General features: G+C 42.9%; 1 protein-coding gene across 2 annotated transcripts in view; it reads left to right on the top strand.

Moving 5' to 3' along the window:
* Nucleotides 1-24,402, top strand: part of PER2 (period circadian regulator 2) — a 132,141-nt gene that overhangs the window by 19,483 nt on the left and 88,256 nt on the right. For both annotated transcript variants that reach the window (XM_073625862.1, XM_073625861.1), the window contains exons 2-7: nt 3,450-4,062; nt 9,665-9,757; nt 13,614-13,768; nt 15,579-15,700; nt 16,541-16,742; nt 19,567-19,618. In XM_073625862.1, the coding sequence (XP_073481963.1) occupies nt 3,488-4,062; nt 9,665-9,757; nt 13,614-13,768; nt 15,579-15,700; nt 16,541-16,742; nt 19,567-19,618 (1,199 nt within the window). In that variant the 5' untranslated portion in view covers nt 3,450-3,487. The remainder of the gene's footprint in view (nt 1-3,449; nt 4,063-9,664; nt 9,758-13,613; nt 13,769-15,578; nt 15,701-16,540; nt 16,743-19,566; nt 19,619-24,402) is intronic.

Here is a 24,402-nt window from a genome sequence, read left to right as displayed (position 1 = left end):
TGCTGCCCCCACGCTTTGGCATATATGCTGAAGTATGTAACTGTGGTGGTGAAATCACCTCCGACAGCGCTGGATTCACGGCTTTATATATCGTGGGAGCAAACGCTGTTGCTGTCAAGATAAATAAATCCGCTCTGCAGCTGAATGGCGTACCTGAAAACAAAAAAATGGTTACCAACAAAACACAGTAAACAGTAAAGTGTAAAAAAAATTGCATATCTGAAAAGCAAGCATGGTAAAACATAACAATAAAACATTGCAGAATAGAATACAGTAAAAAAGAGCAGAACAATAGAGAGAGAATAGAGAGAGAGAGAGAGAACAATAAAACGACAACTATTTTTGTTTTTGTTTTTATTTTTTTTATTTTTTATTTTTTAGTAACTTTAACTTTTGTAACTGGTACCAGGTTTGGGTCTCTCAAAATGCGATGGCATCTTGGGAGACCCTGTGAAAGTGTGTCCTAGTCTGTGCAATGCTGTACCCTACGCTAAAACTCAACTAGTGTATGGTAGCGCTCAAAACTTTCACCAATGCATAGACCAGGATTGTCAGGACAATAATACCGGGTGTCACGCCTAAATCCGCGCTTGCTACAGACACAACATCTTCTTTGGGGGGCTCGTTGGGTAGGGGTACTCGAGAGGACATAAGGAAAATGCCTCTCATGCAGCCGGCTTACTGCATTTGGTTGGGGAAGGTGAGGTGGAGCACCGTCTGGAAACAGAAGGGCTCTGACGATCTCTTCCTGGAATTTAAGGAAGGATCTATCCGTCCTGAAGCTCTGTATAGCACATGAGCGTTCAGCAAAGCCAATTGAACTAAACAGACACTTTTTTGTACCAGCGTCTGGCCTTACGGGCAACTAGGTACGGCGCCAACAACTGGTCGTTGAGGTCCACCCCTCCCATATTTTGGTTATATTCGTGGACACAGAGGGGTTTCTCCACAACACCAGTCACCGTAGTAATTTTGGCCATCGTGTCTGCATGAAGGGAGGTAAGAACGAAAACATTCTTATTGTCCCTCCACTTCATAGCGAGCAAATTATTACACTGCAAGCAGTTTCTCTCCCCCAGCCTAAGATGGGAATCTACAAGCCGCTAGGGAAAGCCCCGGTGATTAGGTCGCATGGTGCCACATGCTCCAATCTGTTGATCAAAAAGGTGACTAAAAAGTGGCACGCTTGTGTAATAATTGTCCACGTACGAGTGGTACCCCTTTCCGAATAAGGGTGACACCAAGTCCCACACTATCTTGCCAGCGCTTCCTATGTAGTCAGGGCAGTTTGTCTGCTCTACGTGACTATCTTTGCCCATGTAAACCATAAATCTACATGTATAGCCTGTGGCCCTGTCACAGAGCATGTACATCTTGACCCCGTATTTTGCATGCTTGCTGGGAAGGTACTGTTTGAATGATTAGCAGCCAGAAAATTTAATCAGGGACTCCTCAACGCAGACAACTTGATGAGGAGTAAACAAGTCTGCAAAACGTTGGTTGAAGTGGTTTACGAGGGGCCGAATTTTGTAGAGCCGATCGTATCCAGGGTCTCCACGAGGACGACAGAGTTCATTGTCATTGAAGTGCATGAACCGCAAAATCTGCTCGTATCGTGCCCTGGCCATGGAATCAGAGAACACGGGCATATGGTAAATTGGGTCAGTGGACCAATATGACCGCAACTCACTCTTTTTATTTATGCCCATGTTGAGGGAAAGGCCCAGAAAGATCTTAAATTCGGAGACCGTAATTGGTCTCCAATCTCTGGCAAGGGAGGACTGGGGATTAGCGGCGATGTGTTGACCAGCGTATAAATTGCTTTGGTCCACAATAGATCTATAGAGATCTTCAGTGAAAAACAGCGAATAAAAATCCAGTGGCGTAAAATCAACTGTTTCCACCTGAATTCCGGGTTGGCCAGTGAATGGGGGAAGTACGGGTGCTGCAGAAGTGGTGGGTTCCCAATTCGGATTGGCTAATGCAGCAGGAAGGGCACTATGGGCACGACGGGCCTGTGTTCGTCTTCTTGGTGGCAGCGGGACACTAGTGCTTGCCACCTCGCCAGCTTGAACTGCACTTATGGGACTCGCCACGTCACCACGTGTAAGTGTAATGTTGGTGTAACTCACATTGATGTCTTCTCTCCTCGGCACCAGAACGAAAAGACCGGCTCGAGGAGGGATAACATCACTTCCTCTGCCACTGTTTACATTACAGCAGCAGAGGAAGGATTTCATTGACCGGGAGCGATCGCGAGGGGGTGGCCACGAATGGATGGCCTCCCCCTCACCTCTGATTGCCCACCAACAAATGCCAGCCGCCACGGGCACCGGGGGGGGGGGGGGGTCCGATCGGACCCCCCACCCGCGGGAGGCAGATCACGTACAGGTACGTGATTCTGCCTGCCCGTGCCATTCTGCCGACGTACAACGGCGTGAGGTGGTCGGCAAGTGGTTAAAGTGGTTCAAAGGTACAAGATTTTTTACCTTCATGCGATCTATGCATGAAGGTAAAAAAACCTTTTGGTGCAGTCCCCCCTGCCTGAGCCCCATGGCAATCTATTCACAAGTGCTGCAGCTCTCTCGGGTCTCTTTCTCTCTCCTCATTGGCTCACACAGCAATGGGAGCCACTGGCTCCTGTTGCTGTCAGTCACAGCCAGTGAGCCAATAGGGTGAGAGCGGGGGTTGGGGGGGGGGGGGGGCGCAGCATAGAAAGTACTACATTTTTATGTTGTGGTTTTTTTTTTTTTTTTTTTTTTATGTGTAATAATCTGATGCCATCTTTTATGATGGATTCTGTGATTTCCCATTCGTTTTGTGTTTTAGCCTTGCCAGAGGTTTTCAATTGGGTTTGGGTCTGAGCTGTTTTCTGACCAATCAACATTAATATGATGGGGTTAAATCCAGTCTTTTACAATCGTGCAGTAAGGCAAGGAGTGTCATCTTTCTGAAAATAAAATTCTTGTGAGTTATGAGAATGAAGGGGTTGTGGTTGTAATCTTATCAGTGTTGCTATACTGCAAATTGTCTTGGTGGTGGTTTCCACTGCAGCGCCTCTGACTGGACCCTAGTTCTGCCTTCCCAGTCTGAATTTCAATGCACAGAAGATTGCAAGAGGCTTATATCAAGATAATTTGTCATTTGTCCCAACCCCTGTCACTGTAGGAAAAAAATTGGCCTTTGTGTAGACCTTAATAATTTTAAATGAAGGTGAAATAAATGAAATTCAAATACTGATTACTGTCATTGCCAGTATTCACTATATACCGTTATAGTATATTTTGTGCTATAGTGATTTTTTTTTTTTTTTTTTTTTAAAAACCGCAGCAATTGTTCAGTCACATTGGCTATCATTTAGAACTAGTTTAAAAATATATATATATATATATATATATTAACCCCCCCCCCCTTGTATGTGTATTGAACCTGTTCTTTCTCTTACACAGATTTTATTTGAGCCTGATGAAGACTTCCAGTTAATGCAATGCCCCATCAGAGTAAAGGTTTCCGCCAAGATCTTTTATTGTCAGGACATCCTATTCCTACGAAGACCCAAAAGGATCAACCAACTGGTGTACAACTCCAGTGTACAGGATTCTTACCTGGTCAACATCATGTCTCCTCTGACATTCTTAGCACCACTCTTCATTTTGTGCCCCAGAAGTACAATACTAGTCAGGTGTCATCATCCCAAAATCTGATGTCTGGCTTGCTGGAATCTGATAGCCTTGTGGAACCTCTCTTGGTAGAGGAGGCTAATGTATCACTGTCCAAGCCAGAAGATCATGCAAGCAATATATGCTCTACAACTCATGGGACTTCTACCACAGGTAGAAACTGTATGCCCCTTCAGACTGGAGACCCACAACAGCAATTTGCTACATACGAGACTCTTGCTGATCTGACTCCAGGACCTCTTCAAACTGTGGACCACCAGGACCAACATCAGCTCCAGGATTCTGCCAGCATTCTACAGGATGACATGGAGACCAGCAATGACTCAAGCAGCAATGAACTTAATGAACTGGATGAAAATGGAAAGGAGCCTGAATTAAAAGAGTAAGGACATGTGTATGGATAAAGATGAGTTCCTTTAAAGAATAACTACATGATTACATATAAAAAAAACAAAAAAAAACAAATTTGTTCCCTCCGAACTCTAATCTATTTTCAAGTAAGAACTGCATCTGTCCAACACAAAGGCCACTATACTCTGCTTGAAAAGTCAGCAATCAAATTTTCATAGAACCATAAGCACTGAGACCTCCTCTTAAATTTGGCACACTCTAGCCTTCTGGGCTGTAACTGATGCCGATAAAGCGCACCTGCTTGGTAACACCTTGGGGTGGGAACAGAGAGTTATAGCTTATGGGGTTGCAGGGGGCATATGCCAAACTAAAGAGCGTGTCTTAGCCGTTTTCATCTTATATGGAGATCTGATCACTGCCTTTCTGGGCAATGCTTTGCAACTTATGCTTGGAAGGTTTTTGTTTTGATAATCAAACCATATACATATCCATTAAGCACATCTTGAATGTCCTGAAGATATACTGGGAATCCTCATGCCGTAAACCTTTTTTTTAAACTTATTAAACAGACATCTACAGATGCCTTTCTGTATTCTTAGATAGCTTCTAAATCCCCCAGAATCCCTGAAACCTCCTATGCATATGACTATTAAATGTATAAACAATATTCTGCGCTTAGTGTGAAACTGTGTGTTCATAGCTGTACCCACTAAACATCCGAATACTAGATGTCAAAAGATCTATATATACATATAAAAAGTGCACATCTACAAAAACAGGTTGACATCAGCAACCGTACATATAATGCAAATGTGCATTTAAAGTCAAGTGCTATAAATTCCTTTATCGAACGTTTTTTCAATAAATAACTACAAATGTTTAAAATAAATTAAAACTTCAACCATCCACTGATTTGAAGTGAATAAACCTTGAAGAGAGGAATAAATACCTTGTGTCCTCCACCACAAGTATAAATGGTTTCTTACCAGATGGTATTAATTCCTTTTAAAAAAGAAATCAAGCCAGCATGTTGATAACAAGCCTCCAGAGTGTTGTTCTACAGCAAACTGCCCACTATTGTGATTCAGAAGTGGATAGTGCTGTCATATCTGTAATTTAATTCCTTTAGAACTGAGTGCTCACCTTTGGATAGGGAAATAGAGATTTGAAGTTTTATTTTGTTTTGGACATTTGGGTGTTCGTTTTATGAAGCAGTGAAATCTATTCACTGCTTCAATTCTCTTGGCATTCACAGAGGAGATCTTTCTCCTCTGTGTGCCTGTTTATGAAGCTTTGTAGATCGCTTCACCTTTTTGGAGGAGTGAACTGATCTACAAATGCTTCCAACAGTGGAGAACGGCCCCTGATACTGGAATCTCATGAGACTTTACAGCACCAGAAATTCACAGAAACACCGAGATGTGAGTTTATTAAGCAGTGATAAATTATCATTGCTCAGTACACTGACTGATGGTGTGGTTAATGTTAAAAAAAAAATAGTCCCTACCTCTCTCTCTCTTGCTTTCTCTCTCTCTTGCTTTCTCTCTCTATTTATTAGAGAGAGAGCTCTCTCTCCTCCCTCTCCCTCTCCTCTCCTCTCCCCCTCCCCCCCTCCTCTCTCTCTCTCTCTCTCTCTCTCTCTCTCTCTCTCCCTCTCCCTCTCCCTCTCCCTCTCCCTCTCCCTCTCCTCTCCCGTCTCCCTCTCCCTCTCCCTCTCCCTCTCCTCTCCCTCTCCCTCTCCTCTCCCTCTCCCTCCTCCCTCTCCCCCTCTCTCCCCCTCTCTCCCTCTCTCTCTCCCTCTCTCTCTCCCTCTCTCTCTCCCTCTCTCTCTCCCTCTCTCTCCCTCTCTCTCCCTCTCTCTCCCTCTTCTCTCTCTTCTCTCTCTCTCTCTCTCTCTCTCTCTCTCTCTCTCTCCCTCTCTCTCTCTCTCTCTCTCTCTCTCTCCCCCTCTCTCTCTCTCTCTCTCTCTCTCTCTCTCTCTCTCTCTCTCTCCCTCTCTCTCTCTCTCTCTCTCTCTCTCCCCTCCCTCTCTCTCTCTCTCTCTCCTCCCCTCCCTCTCTCTCTCTCTCTCTCCCCTCCCCTCTCTCTCTCTCTCTCTCTCTCTCTCTCTCTCTCTCCTCTCCCTCTCTCTCCCTCTCTCTCCCCCCCTCCTCTCTCTCTCTCTCTCTCTCCCCCCCTCTCTCTCTCTCTCTCTCTCTCTCCCCCCCTCTCTCTCTCTCTCTCTCTCTCCCCCCCCCTCTCTCTCTCTCTCCCCCCCCTCTCCCTCTCTCTCCCCCCTCTCCTCTCTCTCTCTCTCTCTCTCTCTCTCTCTCTCTCTCTCTCTCTCTCCTCTCTCTCTCCTCTCTCTCTCTCTCTCTCTCTCTCTCTCTCTCTCTCTCCCCCCCCCCCCCCCTCTCTCTCTCCCTCTCTCCTGAACGAGGTATAAGGAGTTAAAAATCTTCCTCTTTCTCCTCAGATTCCTCTTCTCCCGATTCTCCACCTCTGAGCTGGTAAATGGGGGAGAGTGAATTCTGACTCAGATTGCCAGTGAAGCACTGAGATCGCAGCTTCATAAACTGGCCATTACTGTGTTAGTGAGGATTCTCTGTGTGCGGAGATCATCGACGAGAGAACATGTTCAAACACTTCTCCCCCTGAATACCTCTGTTTCATAAACCGTTTATGGACTGTTCAGCGGCGATCCTCGGGATCACTGCTTCATAAACGGACACCTTTTTCTTTATTGAAATAACATTTGATAAAGGAATTATTATCACTGTCTTTAATACACATTTCATTTGCATCATAGGCATAGTTGCGTGGATGCACTCTTATTATATGTATGGCCGAAACAACTAATTGATTATGAAAATGGTTGTCAACTATTTTCATAATCGATTAATTGGCCAGCTCACGGGTAGGCAACCTTTTAAGCACAGTGTGTCGAAAAAATGTTTTCAGAGAAATTTAGCGTGCTGATTTTATAACAGAAAAAAAGTCACCTCCACACTCTCAATCACGAAATGGATTTTTTATAAAGTAAATACTGTAAACTACTTTAGTAGTGAGAAATTAACATCCTGCTCTCTCACGCCTCAGATCAGCCTCAATTCATGCACCTTCACACCTCAAATCACTGTCCCCCCTGCAAATCTGTTTCCCCACTGTACCACTCTGCACATCTCACCACTGTATGTACATCTGCCCCACCACTGTACCGCCTGGATTTGCCTTAGTAAATAACCCCCTATATCTCTTCCATGTGTTATTCTCGAAGTGGATTAGAGATTTTGCTCCCTAACCATATAGCTGGCTATTTATATTTACCACTGCATAGAGATATTTAAGAAGAAATTGCCTTTTTATTTTAAATTTTACATATTAACTAATTTATACACCACACTTTTGAAGGTTATTATCCGATTAATCGAAACAATCGGCCAACTAATTGATTATGAAAATAATCGTTAGTTGCAGCCCTAATTATATGTATGTATTATGTATTTATTATTGTTGTTGTTGTTATTAGTAGTAGTATTTAGTACATGTCTGTTCAAGATTAGAAAGAGAAAGGCAGATCTTGGTCTTTGAGGTCACATACCTCTCTAAGGCCCCTTTCACACTGGGGCGGTGGGGGCGTCGGCGGTACAACAGCGCTAGTTTTAGCGCTGCTATACCGTCGTTCTTGCAGCTGTATTCGGCCGCTAGCGGTGCGGTTTTAACCCCCGCTGGCGGCCGAAAAAGGGTTAAAATCACTCGTACAGCGTGGCTATAGCCGCGCTGTCCCATTGATTTCAATGGCAGAAGCGGTTTAGGAGCGGTGAATACACCGCTCCTTCACCGCTCCAAGAAGCAGTTTGCAGGACTTTTTTCACCGTCCTGCCAGCGCACCGCTTCAGTGTGAAAGCCTTGGGCTTTCACACTGAACAAACAGCGGAGGCTGTTTAGGGGCGGTTTGCAGGCGGTATTTTTAGCGCAATACCGCCTGCAAACCGCCCCAGTGTGAAAGGGGTCTAAGGAACCAGCTTTTACCATTTCAGCTCTTTGTCTCTTATAGACTAGATTTTCAATGAGTAGTGTTTGGCCTCGTTCACATAGGCAAAACTCTCTACCACCCTCTGAAAAGCTATAGCTTTACAGAGATAGATCGAGCAGTTTCCATGGCATTAGAGTGGATGTAAACACGATTTCATGAAATTTGAGCTGGGCACATATATTTGTAGTGTTTTCTTATCGCTCTTCAAAGCAGTCCCTTAGCTTTCTCCTGCCCAGTAGCTCTGTTATCAGCCTAATAACTTCTGACAAGTTCTCTGAGATGGTGTTTCGTCAGATTAGGCGACCCATCAGAATGAGTAGCGGAAGTGATGTTTCGTCACCACCAATCTTGCTGCACCCCACACCCATCCACAGTAAGGATACAAGCAGATATCTTGTTACAACCACTGGAGTTTTGCATTTTACACTTATTTATAACAGTAACCTGAGGTAATATAGTGAAATACAGTACTTAGAACTCCGGCTGAATGTTAAGCTGTTGAATTTTAAAAGCAGCGAACTTCAGTCAGATTAGCAAATCTGTGAGATGAGCAGGCTTGCCGCTGCTTTTAAAATTCAACATCTAAACCGTCAGAGTTCTAAGTACTGTATTTCACTATAATACCTCAGTTTACTGTTATAAATAAGTGCAAAACTCCGGTGGGTGTAACAAGATATCCACTTGCCCCTTCTCACTGTATCCTTACTGTGGATGGGTGCAGGGTGTAGCAAGATGGTGGCGACAGAACGTCACTTCCGTTACACATTCTGACAGAACAATGGCAGCCTGAAGTGTGTTTGTGTCCTGGGAGGTTGCTATAAATTAGCAGATATCTTACCATCTGACAGAGCTCTGCACATTCTTTCCTTCCTTCCTTTGCCAATGTGGAAGGGGAGGTGTGTGCCTTTTCTCCAATCAGCTGTCTTGGCTGTATGCCAATAATCCACTCCCAGTGGTAACCAGGAAGAGAAAATCTAACACAAAGAGCACTTTCTAAAGGATATATACAGCTGAAGACAGCAGATATGCATGTAAAACTTGTGTAAACCTCTGTGTATCATCTGAGGCTGTTCACTTCACTGGGTATATGTGAGGATTTACATACGCTTTAAGGAAACTATCCTGCCACCTCCTAAATGCCCCCACCCCGTTTTTTTTTTTATTTTTTTTTCCAGCTGAGCTGGAGTTTTCTATTGAAGTACTTGCCACAGCCGCAAGCAAAGCAATTGGCTCAAAGTTGCAGTGTGGTCCCATTCACTTGTGGTGTTTGTAATTAATGGCAGTACTTGCCCTCCAAAGGCAGCAAGCTGTACATTTCCATGAAATGAATCAAAGCATTGTGGCTACAGCAATATGTGCTTGTGATTTTGGCGGCACAAGGTTTCCTCCTTTAGAACGGTTTGGATTTAAAAAGTATGTCTTTTATACCCCTAATCCTAATTTTTTTTTTTTATATACACCTTCTATAATTTGGTATAGATTCCCATCCTGTTTTATTATGTTGTATCTTACTGCAATAAAACCTTGACAGGTTTAGTTGTACAGATGATTTTGTCTGATGTAGTGGTAATTTGCTGTTGCTATGTTGTCCTTTTTATTTATACTGTCTTGCTTGCAGTGATTGTGGTTTCCAGCCCCCTACCTGCAGTTCCAGAGCATTCTCTTTAATGATGGCAGACTCTGAACATAATCCATCCACTAGTGGCTACAGGTAAGCCAGCGGTTACTTGTGATGTTTTCATAAAAACTTGTTTTCCTCTCAGGTAGTCTTTGGCTACTTACTATATTTGTTGTATCCTGCTTGTCCTGCAAAATTTGTCAAGGGGAAAAATAAAAAAATCTCTGCAATACTTTTCCCCATGTTTTAACCCTTTAACGCAGGGTGGCCCCTGGAATAAAATAAAAGTTGCATAACAGACATAAGATGCACTTGATTAAGATACGGTATTTATAAATGGCAAGTATAGAAAATGGAGAATATAATGCCTTCTTCAGTCTTATAATTTAATTGGAGGGGAGTGCCATCTTCTGCACACAGCTTGAGTGTTTATGAATGTGGGGCCCTCCAGTAGGCAGTTCAGCTGTACAGTTTTAGAACAAGCTCATAGCTGCTATTGCAGTAGTAGAAGTACAAAAATACTCATGGTTACCCATGGAGCTAGCTGCTAATTTCTTGTTTAGTGGTCGACCACACACAAGGTTTTTGTGAACCGTATAGTATTGGCCTTGCCCAATTGCTTAACTACTGAGGCCCTTCCATTGTTGTTATCACTAACATAGGTTAGTCCAACATAAGGACTGGGAGGGCTAATTGACAGTTCTTGAGATAACACAGGAGCTGACATTTTGCACTTATAGAACAGATATAACAAAACCCTTTCAATAGTATATTTAACAGTCCAAAAAGAAACAAATAAGAGCATTGTTTTTAGTAATTTCATACACTTTAAAGAAGTATGGCCAAAGCTTTTTGCCTGTATTTCTCTTGTGTGTCACAGGAGTGTACTTTTAGCCCTCCTCCGACCTACGGCCAGCTTATTTTGCCTGATATTGGCTGACTTTGCAGAGCTGCTCCACGCCTGACTGACAACTGGCTCCAGCTCTTATGGCCCGTAATACCGCTTTTGAATCGATCGTACGATAGTCTGATAATTAGTACAGAGTTTCGAGAGCCGATTACGACAGTCTATCCGATTTTATTATCTGATCAGACAAGCACAATTTTTTTTTTTTTTTCCATATGATACCAGATCGTACTATTTTAGTTTAATCAGTACAGTTGTCCTCCGAAAATACGATTCAAATACATTGCAACACATTACATCACTTCTGTTTTTTTTTTTTTCCCTGGTGTATGAGAATTTTCGTAACTTTTTAGTAACCTCTCCATTTTCGATATGCAACTAGCATGCAAAAAAAAAACAAAAAAAAAAAAACCGGAAGATCTGTCATTGAATTTTCAGATCGTGTGTATGGGCCATTAGTGCGTGGCTGAGAGCCAAAGCCGGATGTCGCCACCCCTCACCTGTCCAGCGCTTAGTGACCGCTGGAGGGGCAGAGCAGAAAAGGATGACTGACAGGCACTGCTCTCTGCTCCAATAAATAAGAGAACTGAGCAATCGGCGGTCGTGTGATTGCTCAGTTCTTGGTCTTGGAGCCGACATGAGACAGCTGCAGCTTCTCAGCAATGCTGGAGCATAGAGGCAAATATGAAGGTTTAACCGGTTCCCGACCAGCGCACGCTGATGTACGTTGGCAGAATGGCACGGCTGGATAAATGGACTTACAGGTACGTCCATTTGAATTCCCCGCTGTGCCATTGCATGCGCGCCGGCCGGGAGCTCCGTGAGTTGGGTCGTGGGTCCCACGGACTCGATCGCCGTGGGGATACCCGCGATCGCCTCACTGAGAGGACGAACGGGGAGATGCTGATGTAAACAGCATCTCCCCGTTTTGCCTAGTGACAGTGTCACTGGATCTCTGCTCCCTGTCATCGGAGCAGAGATCCAGTGACGTCACACACACAGCCCATCCCCCCTACAGTTAGAATCACTCCCCTAGGACATACTTAACCCCTCTCCGCCCCCTAATGGTTAACCCCTTCACTGCCAGTGTCATTTACACAGTAATCGGTGCATTTTTAATCACACTGATCGCTGTATAAATGACAATGGTCCCAAAAATGTGTCAAAAATGTCCGCCATAACGTCGCAGTCACAATAAAAGGCCCTGATCGCAGCCATTACTAGTAAAAAAAAAAAATTATTAATAAAAATGCCATAAAACTATCCCCTATTTAGTAACCGCTATAACTTTTGCGCAAACCAATCAATAAACGCTTATTGCAATTTTTTTTTACCAAAAATATGTAGAAGAATACGATCGGCCTAAACTGAGGGGAAAAAAATGTTTTATATATTTTTGGGGGATATTTATTATAACAAAATGTAAAAAATGCGTTTTTTTTCAAAATTGTCACTCTTATTTTGTTTAAAAATAAAAATCGCAGAGGCAATCAAATGCCACCAAAAGAAAGCTCTATTTGTGGGAAAAAAAGGATGTCAATTTTGTTTGGGAGCCACGTCGCACCACCGTGCAAATGTCAGTTAAAGCGAAGCAGTACAGAATCGCAAAAAAACGCTCTGGTCAGGAAGAGGGGAAAATCTTCCGGGGCTGAAGCGGTTAAAGGAGTTGTAAACCCTCAAGGTTTTTCACCTTAATGTATTAAGATGAAAAACCTGCGCTTCAGCTGCCCTCCAGAGCCCCCATTATTCTTACCCTGCAGCTCCACCCGCTGTCTCAGGTCCTCATTGGATAGATTGATAGTAGCGGGAGCCCTTGGCTTCCACTGCTTTCAATTTAATCCAGTAACGTGGGGGGCGGAGTCCTGCGGTCTGTGTCAATGGGAGCAGAAGCAGGACTCGGGAGTGCGCCCGCACGGGTGCCCTCATGGAATTCGTCTTTCCGTGCGGGGAACCAAATGAAGAGGAGGAGCCATTAGCTCTGCCGGGACACCCCAGAAAAGGAGGATCTGGGCCACTCTGTGCAAAACCCTTGCACATAGAGCAGGTAAGTAAAAAAACAAAAAACAAATAGCGAACCTTTACAATCACTTTAAGTTCCTCAACCCACGTCGCGGTCGCTGGGCACCCGCGATCGCTTCCCGAGAGAGAGAGAGAACGGAGATTTGTCAATGTAAATTCCGTTCTGTCTGGAGAGACTAAGTATGAACAGCGGTCGGGCTCCTCCAGTCAGTCCCATCCCCCCCACAGTTAGAATCACTCCCTAGGACAAATATTTAACCCCTTGATTGCCCCTAGTGTTAACCCCTTCCCTGCCAATGACATACAGTAATCAGTGGCTATTTTTAGCTCTGATTGCTGTATAAATGTCAGTGGTCCCAAAAGTGTCCGATCTGTCCACTGCAATGTTGCAGTCCCGCTAAAAATCGCTGATCATGGCCATTTACTAGTAAAAAAAAAATTAAAAAAAAAAAATTATAATAAAATTGCCATAAATAAATCCCCTATTTTGTAGACTATTGCGAATTTATTTTATTTTTACCAAAAAGAGCTCTATTTGTTGGGGGAAAAAAAAGACATCAATTTTGTTTGAGTACGTCACACGCCCACACAATAGTCAGTTAAAGCGGCACAGTGCCGCATTGCAAAAAATGGCCTGTTCATTAAGGGGGCAAATTTTTCCGGGGCTTAAGTGGTTAAGCTCCTGATCCCTGCACTTGTACATTGCACGCAGCTGCAGGTCACGTGCAGAGTGGCCCCTTTCTGCAACAGAGGGTATAATTCCTGCCACGACTGCAATGCTTTGTTGTGTACTCACGGCTGCTGCTAAAAGGGGTGGATGGGAAAGGGGGCACTAAAAGTGTGGCTCAACCACAGGGTTTTACTGCTAATGTGAATGTGCCCAACTCTGCTTACTGGTTTGCTGTCCTGCAGTGATTAGTTTCACTCATACAAGGATTAGCTTACGGAGTTTTTCTGCACTGGACTTTGTTTACAACCTCTCTTTATTCAGTCCTAACTGGCATTTATATTTTCTTTTTGCAGCAGTGAACAGCCAGCTAAAGCCAAAACCCAAAAGGAATTAATGAAAATACTGAAGGAGCTTCGTTCCCATCTCCCTCCTGAAAATAAGTTTCAAGGAAAGTTCAGCACTGCTGCCTCTCTCCACTACGCTTTGCATTGCATCCAGCAGGTGAAAGGTAATGCACTCGGTCTGTAAATAACATCATACTACCTCAAATCCCAAAATTCAAAGCTACTTTATGATAAAGTCATTTATAAAATTTTTGCTACAAAATACATCGAATGGAAACTATTGCTGCTTTTGGCCCCTTTTTTTTTCATATTTACTTTAATAACTGAGCTTTTAACTCTATATTTGTGTGTTATCATTTATTTGAAATATTCATTTTAATACAGGGTGTCTCTACAGCAGTCTGTTTGCTTAGCTTGCTGGGCTTTCTAATAGAAGGCCTAGCATTGCCTTGTTCTCTTGTTGACTGTCTTTTTGGAAATTCAGATGGCTTTGTGTGAACTAGCATGGGAATGATTTATAAGCTCTTTTTAATGAATAGACCTGACTTTCAGGAGACTAAACTACTACAGCATAGAAGTAAGTCAGCTTGACTGAATTATTTTATTTTTTACTCTATAAATCCCCTCGGCTGTATGCCAAAATCGCTGTAGGGACCATGTAAATGCCTCAGCCGAGCTTTGGATGGATGTTGAATCATCAACAAGCTTCCCGTATTTTATAATGGCTCTAGTGGTGAGCTCTCTGCCTTTTTGAGTTTGTAGCTTCACCTGCTGGAATAGGCCATTCTCATTTTTGTCTGGTGGTTTTTTGTTTTTTTTCTTCACTATGGAGATTGCAGTAATAATAGTAGGACTCCCCTTAGTGAAACAGACATGATGGTAATAGACAATCAACAACAATGGGGAGAGTTGCCTCTAGAGAATCTTTGAGCTATGGGGAGTTAAGCCAGGTACACACGGGCCGAATGTCAGAGACACTTGCCTGTTCAAAAAAAAAAGCTGACATTCGGCCCAAGTGTATGTCGGTCTGTCGGACGAGCATGCTGGAAAACCAGCAGCTGAACGACTCCAGAAGCGAGCGCTGATCGGATTTTTTATTGGGGGGGACGCGGTCCCCTTGTCCCCCTGTCAGAACACAACAGCTCAGCGGGGGAGATCACTGTACTTCACATAGTACTCTGACCAGAGCTAGCAGTTTTTTCTTTTTTTTTTTTTTTTTTTTTTCATTCACGTTGGTTTGAACAGAAAAAACTAACAGTATGTAGCAGGCTTTAGATGGCGATTCAACTTTCAATTACATATTGAATAGCTCATTTAAAGTGGTCCTAAAAGCTGAAGGTGTTTACCTTAATGCCTCCTCTGCAGTAAGGTAGAAACCGCCCCCCCCCCCCCCCCCCCCCCCCGACCCCGATCTCAATCCAGCACTACATGAGGGCAGTGGCTCTCCCTACTCATAGGCTCAGACAGCCATTGGCTCCTGCTGCCCTGCCCCTGCTCCCACAGCCAGTGAGGAGGGGGCAGGGCGGAGCCACGCTTTGTGTGTTTATGAGCACACGGAGCTGGCTCAGGAGCAAGCCTGCATGAGTGCCCCCATGGGAAGCGAATTGTTATGGTGGTGGAGAGTCAGGAGCGCCTGCGGAAGACCCGATGAGAGGAGGATCAGGGCTGCTCTGTGCAAAACCACTGCACAAAGCAGGCAAGTATTTATATATATATATATATATATATATATATATATATATATATATATATATATATATATATATATATATATATATATATATTCAACCCCCCCCCCCCCCCCTTCCTTTTTATTTTTTTAACAACACAAAACTTGTAGATTTGGCTCTGCAAACATCTTTACTTTCATTGTTTCCTTTTAGTATATAACTATATATTGTACTCCTTTTTTCCAGAGGTTACTTTGCAGTGTAATTATGTTCTAGCCTGTGTTTTATTTACTGTATTCCTTAGCCAATGAAGACTATTACCAGCTTTTAATGACTAATAATGATCAACCATGTGGGCAGGATCTCTCATGCTACACAGTGGAGGAGATTGCAAATATTACCTCTGAGTATACAAAGAACAATATGGTAAGAAACCTTGGTCAGATGGCCTTCACCTTTTAAAGAGCCCTTGATATATACAATACCATGTTCTGTAAAGTGCTAAAATGCTTATGCCTTATTCTCAAGGGTTAGAGTAATAAAAAAATGGCAAAATGGTGCTATGTTTTATATAAGGAAATGTATCACATTTTACAGGTTTAAAAATATTTTCATTTGACCTGTCTTGACCAGAGGCCATTGAAGCTTGGATGCCCAGACTAAACTGAACAGCATTAGTATGCGCCAGCAAACTTGACTGTAAAGTCTGGCCATACACAAGTAGCATTTTTTGTACTAGGTGGACTTGAAGGGGGGGGCTTCTACACTCCGCATATGACACAAATATAAAACTCTACTCCTGTTTTGAAGGTCCTTGTCAATCTTTTGTATTTGGAATATAGTTGCATAGTTAGGTTGAAGGAGAAAAAAAAAACACAACTATAACTATATTCCAAATTCAAAAGATTGACCTTTAAAACGGAGTAGAGATTTACATTTGTGTAGAAGCTTTTTGCTTTTTTTTTTTTTTTTTTTTCTTAGCTCTTGGTAAAGTCTCTCAAGAGAAATCGCATCTTTCCTGTTCTGTTTCTGGCCACTTATGAGACTTTTCTACTCCCTCCTTGTACCTCTCAGTAGAACAATCATAAAAGCAATTCATGGATTACACCCTTATTTATTTTTAAACATATGTCTTTCATGGGATTATGTGTGGCTGTGGGGCAAAAAATTTGTGTGAGTGTGTAGACTGATGTAGGAAAAATGTTGTAATGGCCTTAATGCAGAAATAGACTATTATTTTTTTCTGTCTATTGTGCACATATACAGGATGTATTCGCTGCGGCGGTGTCCTTAGTAACTGGGCGGATCCTCTATATTTCGGAGCAGGCCTCAGTTGTGCTTCGCTGTAATACAGATCTGTTCTCCAATGTTCGCTTTGTCGAGCTCCTGGCCCCACAGGATGTCAGTGTGTTCTACAGCTCCACTAATCCATACAGGCTTCCATCATGGAGTATCTGCAATGGAGGCGGTAAGGGATACTGCTTAGTAAGGGGATTTCTTCCTGGTTGGGACTTAATTTATCATTACAAATTTTTTCACTATCCTCTGTGTAATTCGGTCAGTAAATTCTGCGCTGTCCAATTTACCCCCTTCCTATACAGTTTAGGTCTGCTAGTGGTTATATATCAATTTCCAAACTTTAAATCTATATAGTGCAACGCTTACTTTTTGATATAAATATACCCTATGAGCTTATGAGACATAAGTAAAATATGACCCACAAAAATTTCCCTGAGTGTCAATGCCGTACACCAAAACCTAATCTATATATTTATATTATTGTGCAAAAGTTTTAGGCAGGTATTAAGAATGCTTTCAGAAATAGAAGTGTTAATAGTTTTTTATCAATTAATAAAATGGAAAGTAAATGAACAGAAAAGAAGTCCAAGTCAATGTTTGGTGTAACTGCCCTTTGCCTTCAAAACGGCATAAATTCTTGGTACACTTGCACACCGTTTTTGTGTGGGGTTTGTTTTTTTTGTTTTTTGTTTTTTTTTGAAGGAACTCAGCAGGTAGGTTGTTCCAAACATCTTGGAGAATTAACAGATCTTCTGTGGATGTAGGCTGTCTCAAATCCTTTTGTCTCTTCATATAGTCCCAGACAGACTCAATGTTGAGATCAGGGCTCTGTAGGGGCTAAACCATCACTTCCAGGACTCCTTGTTCTTTACGCTGAAGATTGTTGTTAATGACCTTGGCTGTATGTTTGGGGTCATTGTCCTGCTGCATTATAAATTTGGGGCCGATCACTGTATTTTTCAGCATCGGGGACGCCATTGCTCCTGGCCAAATCTCCAATTCCATTTGCAGAAATGCATCCCCAGATATGCGAGGAACCTCCACCATGCTTCACTGTTGCTTGCAGACACTCATTATTGTACCGCTCTCCAGCCCTTCGGTGAACAAACTGCCTCCTGCTACAGCACCCCAGTTGCTATGTTTTTGTGCATAGTTGGGTCATATAACCTTGTTTCCCCATCAGATCCCTGACTTTGTGCAAGTGTAAGAATTGATGCTGGTTTGATGCCAAAGGGTAGTCACACCAAATATTTGTTTTGGATCAAATATATAAATATAAAGGGTTGCACAGATACTAGTATCGGTGCCGATACCGAGCATTTGCCCGAGTACTTGTACTCGGGCAAATCCTCTGATGCTTAATCCAATACTTGGACAGTCAGGGGTGATTGGTGCGGCACTGAGTTACAATCACTGATCTTCCTGTATACATTTCAATAAAGCAGCCAACAGCCGCTTCTCATCCTCTCCCCTACCCTGGCATTCAGCTGCTTTATTAAAATCTATATAGGGAGATTGGTGATTGTAACTCCTCCCCAGCGCCACACCAATCACCCATGACTGTCCCCCATGTGCTCCTCGGTCCCCCCTCCATGCTCCTTGGCCCCCCTCTGTCCTCTATCTGTCCAGGATGGAGAGCAGAGGAAGGAATATAATATGGTATTTACCGGCGCCTTCCTTTTCCGAATGCACAGAGTCACGGATCACTGACTCTGTTCATTCATAACTGTCATTGAGCATCGTAAACTGTGGGGGGGGGGGGGGGGGTGTTCGGTCGATGAGTCATGAGCCACAAACAAACACTTTCAAGAGAAAGCTGGCCGGTGGCTAAAAAAAAACTACCAGGTTATGGCTGATCACATCAGCCATAATCCCGGTAAACCACTTGCAAACCGCAACATGTGTGTGTGTTTACATTCCTTGTAATAGGAATAAAAGTAATAAAAAAAAAAAAAATTAAAGTTGCTCCAAGCTCGTGTGCAGAAGCAAACATATACGTAAATTGCACCTGAAACCGTAAACCGTATTCCCACCACACTTGAGGTTTTGACGCGACTGTTGGCGCGAGAGCAATGATGCTAGCACTAGACCCCCTGTAACTCTCAACGGGTAACCTGTAAAAATGTTAAGCCGTTGCCTATGGAGATTTTCAAGTACCGTCGTTTTATTGCCATTCAAATTTTGAAGTTTGACATGTTTGGTATCTACTCGGTGCAACATCATCTTTCACATTTTACAAAAAGTTGGGGTATGTGTTTTGGTTTTCTTTGTGTTTAATTCATTAAACCTTCGCAAATACCGTATAACATGAAAAAAAAATGCAACGATCACCATTTTATTCCCCAGGGTCTCTGCTAAAAACAATATATAATGTTTGGGGGTTATAAGTAATTTTCTAGCAAAAACTTGTAAACAAAAACTGCCAGAAAAGGCTTGGTCTTCGAGTGGATAAAGAATCAAAAAGTGATAAAACCACTTCATGTGCAGTTCCACCTGCAGTGAGAGAGTTTTTGCCTCCACCTATAGTTGGAGTTTTGCTTACCTTTTTAGGATGGGACCTTATGTTTCACTTTCCCTAGCAACTGAGACTAGTCTCTGCTTCTCGTGTTTACCTCTTGCTCTCCTCAACAGTGGCTGTGACAGCCGCTCTCACTCCCAACAAAACAGACTCATCCAGCAGCAGCTCACACAGCCTGTGTGGCTTAGAGGAGAACAAGGGCACTTCTACAGCCTGTGCTCCTTTGCCCGCTCTTTTGCCCACAACATCACCCGATCACCTATGTTTACTTTTTGAAGTCTTGAAGTGGGATGTCCAACAAGGTGGGTAGGTTAGGTGTACACAAATGTTTGGCCACACACACGGTGGGGTTCTCCGTGCATTGGTTTAGCTTTAGCTGTAGGAAGTAGTGTGTGTGTGTGTGTGAAGTGTGTGTGTGTGTGTTTGTGTTTTTTTTTGCGAACAATTAAACTTTTTTTTTTCTTCTTATTTTTAGATTCTGGATATCTTGATGGCTTAGAAGAAAAATCATTTTACTGTCGGATCAGGTAAGATGACATTACTAGTTTACTTTTTGTTCCTATGTGCCATAGCTCAAGACACGGAAGCCTCTTAATACTATCGATCCTGGGGACAAATGCAGTTCTTTACACCCCCATGTCTGCTTGCAACTGATCCAAGACACTACTGACAAGCCTCTGACCTTTAAGTTGTAAATCACATGAGCTAAGGCCTAACGGCAAAGAATATTTCTAATTTGATTTAGTAGCAGCCTGGCACACTACAGGGGGTCCCCGGGTTACAAACAAGATAGGGACTTTAGGTTTGTTCTTAAGTTGAATCTGTTTGTAAGTCGGAACAGGTAAATTTTTTAAGTGTAGCTCCAGCCAAAAAATCTATATTTAAGTTTTTCAGATAACATAGGGAAGGGTTATCACCCCTGTAACATTTGTTTTGCTGTCTGTGCTCCTCACCTCACTTTCTGTCCCAATGACAATTGGATTTTGAAAATTTTGGGTTATTAGGGAAACAAGGATTGGTGATAAAGCATCAGTGAAGACAGCTTTTCCCCATATTAACTCTTACAGGAGTGAATTTCCCTTCCTAGGGGTGGATTTCCTCTCCCTTCCTGTTGTCTCCCTCTGTTTGTAAGTAGGAGTCGTTTGTAAGTTGGATGTTTGTAAGTAGGGGACCCCCTGTATAGCTACAGTCCTTGCAGTGAGCTGTGCCTCTGCTGAGATTATTTCCAGCACATTGGAAGGCTGTTTCTCTACTCATTTAACAGAAAATGATGACAGCTTCCTCAGATTGCACAAAGTAACCTATTTGGATTTGCCTCCAGTCTGGATGGGAGGTTGGACGTCGGGTTGTCACAGTGATGCGTTGAGCACAGTAAGTTGCAGGCCAAGAGCAGTGAGAACTCACACCAAGAATTCACTGGACTCAAGTATTTAGAACCCCAATTCCAAAAAGTTATGTAAAATCTACATAAAATAGAATGCAATTATTTGTAAGTCTCATAAACCCATATTTTATTCACAATAGAAAATAGAAAACATTGCAAATGTTTAAACTGAGAAAATTTACTGTTTTGAGAATAAAATAAGGTAATTTTGAAATTGATGGCAACAATATGTCTCAAAGTCTATGATTACCACGATGTAGCATCCCCTCCTCTTTTAACACTCTGTAAACGTCTGGGAACTGAGGAAACCATTTGCTGTCAGACAATGTGCATACAGGCTACACACAGTGCCAGAGCGCCATGTGTGTCAGTGTGGTGGTGTGTGCCATCTCTTCCCACACCACCACCAGACTAACACACAGCACGCTCTGTCACTTCGTGCAGCCTGTATGCACATTGTATGCGGAAATTGGACCTCCAAGAGGCTTATCTCTTGAACATCTTTGTCCATACTGTGCAACACCTGCCTGCGTGTTCAATTCAGCCCACATCTGGATGCCTACAAACGGGTCAGATCTGGTTGAAGGGCCATACTATCGCCACTCATTGGTGTGCTGTGATGAGTAAAGACTATTGCATAAGCAAAGGAGGATTATTCCCCCAAGGCTATACCACCCATCCAGTCCACTACATATAAACATGCACACCAGACTCTGTTCCATAAGGCTCTGAGAAAGAGGAAAACCCCTTGGAAAGCCTACTTTAGCCTGTTAGCTGATTCTGGGTCACACAAGAGCACAAATAAGCTTTTTTCATAGCAGCTATCTGGATCAGAGTTTCCCTAGCCTAACTTTGGAGACCATACCTGGTCCTCGCTGTACTGAATGTGTTGGTCTAGCCTGAAATGTAACCTTCTGGCATTGGGCTCTGTATTATGCTTTCCAGGCCTGAATGTACTTTTGAGCCTTGGCGTGGTTTCTTGGTCCAGAGCCCCATAGCCACAGCACCTGGAGCAACCCCACGGTTTACACCATTGGGTGCCTTTTTAAAATAGCTGCCACCTCCAGCCTTACTGCGGTAAATTTTAAAGTGATGCTAAAGTCTCTCGTTTTTTTTTCCTATAAAAATAACAAATATGTTATACTTGCCTGCTCTGTTGCAGTAGATTTGCACAGAGCAGCCCAAATCCTCCTCCTTCTCGGGTGCCTTTTCTGTACTCCTGGCCTTTCCCCTCCTGTTCAGTGCCCTCACAGCAACCAGCTTGCAATTTAGAAAGCCACAGACGTGTGAAATGAACCTTTTCGTTGGCATTTTATCCTGTGTGTCACTTTGTGTGTCTGTACTAAGGCCAAACATTCCAGGGTATGTAAACTTTTGATCGGGGCCATTTGGGTGATTTCTGTTATGATTTAATGGAGCCAAACTACAATGGGTATAGAAAAGAATCACCCCCTTTAAAATCACATTTTGTTGCTTTGCAGCCTAAAATGAAGACGGACACAGTTGTTTTGGCCAGCTGCATTTACTCAGTGCAACCTATAACATCTAAGTGAAAGATATAACACCAATATGTCAATTTTTTTTCAAAAACTGAATCGCTGAGTTGGAAAAGGATCACCCCCTCCTAAAAAAAAAAAAAAAAAAAAAAAAAAAAAAAAATAACTTGTAAACCCAATTAAGTGTAGATAATCACCTTCTCTATGGCTTTCTTGAAGTATTTCAGTGCCTGGTAGTGCATGCTGTCCCAGTTAAGAAGATTCACCCTATCTGTTTGTCCTGTTTACCATTATCACCAAGAGTGAATGTGAAAAAAAATCTCACGTTCTGGATTGTCACCAGAACAGGAATAGAGGGGAAATCTTCCAATGGGGGACACTAGTTCTGGTGACCCTGGCTGTATTCTACTGTCTGGGTGGCCGATCCTATTGTGGCTTCCACTCTGCTCTTGGCTGTTTTAATTTGATACCACACTTGTCCTAGAAGGGAAGGTTTAAGGTGCACCCAAATGTACCATAATGCTAGAGAAACTGACATGGTCACAAGAGCACTTGTATTGCAGTTTCTGTTTGTTTCTTTGGATAAGCAGCGATATTTATTTCCATGGTCATTAATGATACATTTTAAGCGTATTTTAGGGTGTTACCTCATTAATCATGCTATTAGAGATATTGAGAAGTCAACATTAACCCCTTCCCGCCACCATCTCCTGGCCCTTCAAAAACTTTTAGATGCCAGGAGGCGGGCATTCGGGTCACATAACCTCTGTGACTGGCTGTCACAGAGGTCATAAAGAAACCAGTTTAGCTAAAATATGCTAAAATCTAGTGTCCATCTTGTATAATAGTTAAAGAAGTCCTCTGAATGTCCCTAACATCTACCTCAGTGGCGAGGGATTCCACCACCTTGGAGTAATTTTTCCTCGTTTCCTGTTTTTGCAATGTGCCAGGAAGTTAAGTGAAATCTCCCCAATGGGACACAGGTGGCAAAAAAAACAAACACAAAAAACCTGAGTTATAACCCTTCCTAATGCTATCCAAAATAAAGTTTTGCCTTTAGTTCTACTTTAACCACCTCAATACTGCTGTACATATACGTACGGCCTTGTATTGAGGTGGTTATACCAGGATCATAGCTGCAGTCATGATTTCAGTATTGTTCTTTTTAGCAGGTGATTCTTTTATGTAAAAGTGATCTGAGTGGCACTACAGCCGCTTGATCACTTTTACAGGCAGCGGAAGGGGGTTACCCCCCTCATGCCGCTGCCATCTTTCTTGGGCTTTCTCATTCCTCTGGGGAGACATTAGACCTTCTGTGTAACTCTAAACTGATCACCTGTAAAGGCTTTTAAAGCTTTGCCTATGGATACTTTAATGTACCATCATTCCATGGGGTGTGCAGTTTTAAAGAGTGACATCTTTGGTATTTTGTTGCTCGGCATAACATCGTCTCTTATATTTTACCTAAAATGTGGGTATTATATTGTGTTTGTGTTCACTAAAATTCATTAACTTTTTTTTTTTTTTTTCCTCCCTGAAAATTTGCATTTGATAAACCGCTGTGTAAATATTGTGTGACACAAAACATTTTTAAAAAACAAGATTTTATTCTCCAGGGCTTCTGTTTAAAAATATGTATGTAATGTGTGGGGGTTCCAAGTAATTTTCGTGCAGATTTTTACATGTACGGTACCTTACAAAAGTGAGTACACCCTTCACATTTTTGTAAATATTTTATTATATCTTTTCATGTGACAACACTGCAGAAATGACACTTTGCTACAATGTAAAGTAGTGAAGTGTACAGCTTGTATAACAGTGTAAATTTGCTGTCCCCTCAAAATAACTCAACACACAGCCATTTTTGTCTTAGACCGCTGGCAACAAAAGTGAGTACACCTCTAAGTGAAAATGTCCAAATGGGGACCAAAGTATCAATATTTCGTGTGGCCACCATTTTTTTCCAGCACTGCCTTAACCCGGTTGGAGTTTACCAGAGCTTCACAGGTTGCCACTGGAGTCCTCTTCCACTCCTCCATGATGACATCACATAGCTGGTGGATGTTAGAGACTTTGCGCTCCTCCGCCTTCCATTTGAGGATGCCCCACAGATGTTCAGTAGGGTTTAGGTCTTGAGACCTGCTTGGCCAGTCCATCACCTTTACCCTCAGCTTCTTTAGCAAGGCAGTGGTCATCTTGGAGGTGTGTTTGGGGTGGTTATGGTGGACTACTGCCCTGCAGCCCAGTCTCCGAAGGGAGGGGATCAGGCTCTGCTTCACTATGTCACAGTGCATGTTGGCATTCATAATTCCCTCAATGAACTGTAGCTCCCCAGTGCCAGGAGCACTCGTGCAGCCCCAGAGCATGACACTCCCCCCACCATGCTTGGCTGTAGGCAAGACACACTTGTCTTTGTACTCCTCACCTGGTT

Source organism: Aquarana catesbeiana, linkage group LG04 (assembly GCF_042186555.1).
Source record: "Aquarana catesbeiana isolate 2022-GZ linkage group LG04, ASM4218655v1, whole genome shotgun sequence".
In the NCBI taxonomy this organism is placed as follows: domain Eukaryota; kingdom Metazoa; phylum Chordata; class Amphibia; order Anura; family Ranidae; genus Aquarana; species Aquarana catesbeiana.
The sequence above is the reverse complement of the archived record's forward strand: the minus strand, read 5'-3'. Positions and strand labels throughout refer to the sequence as shown.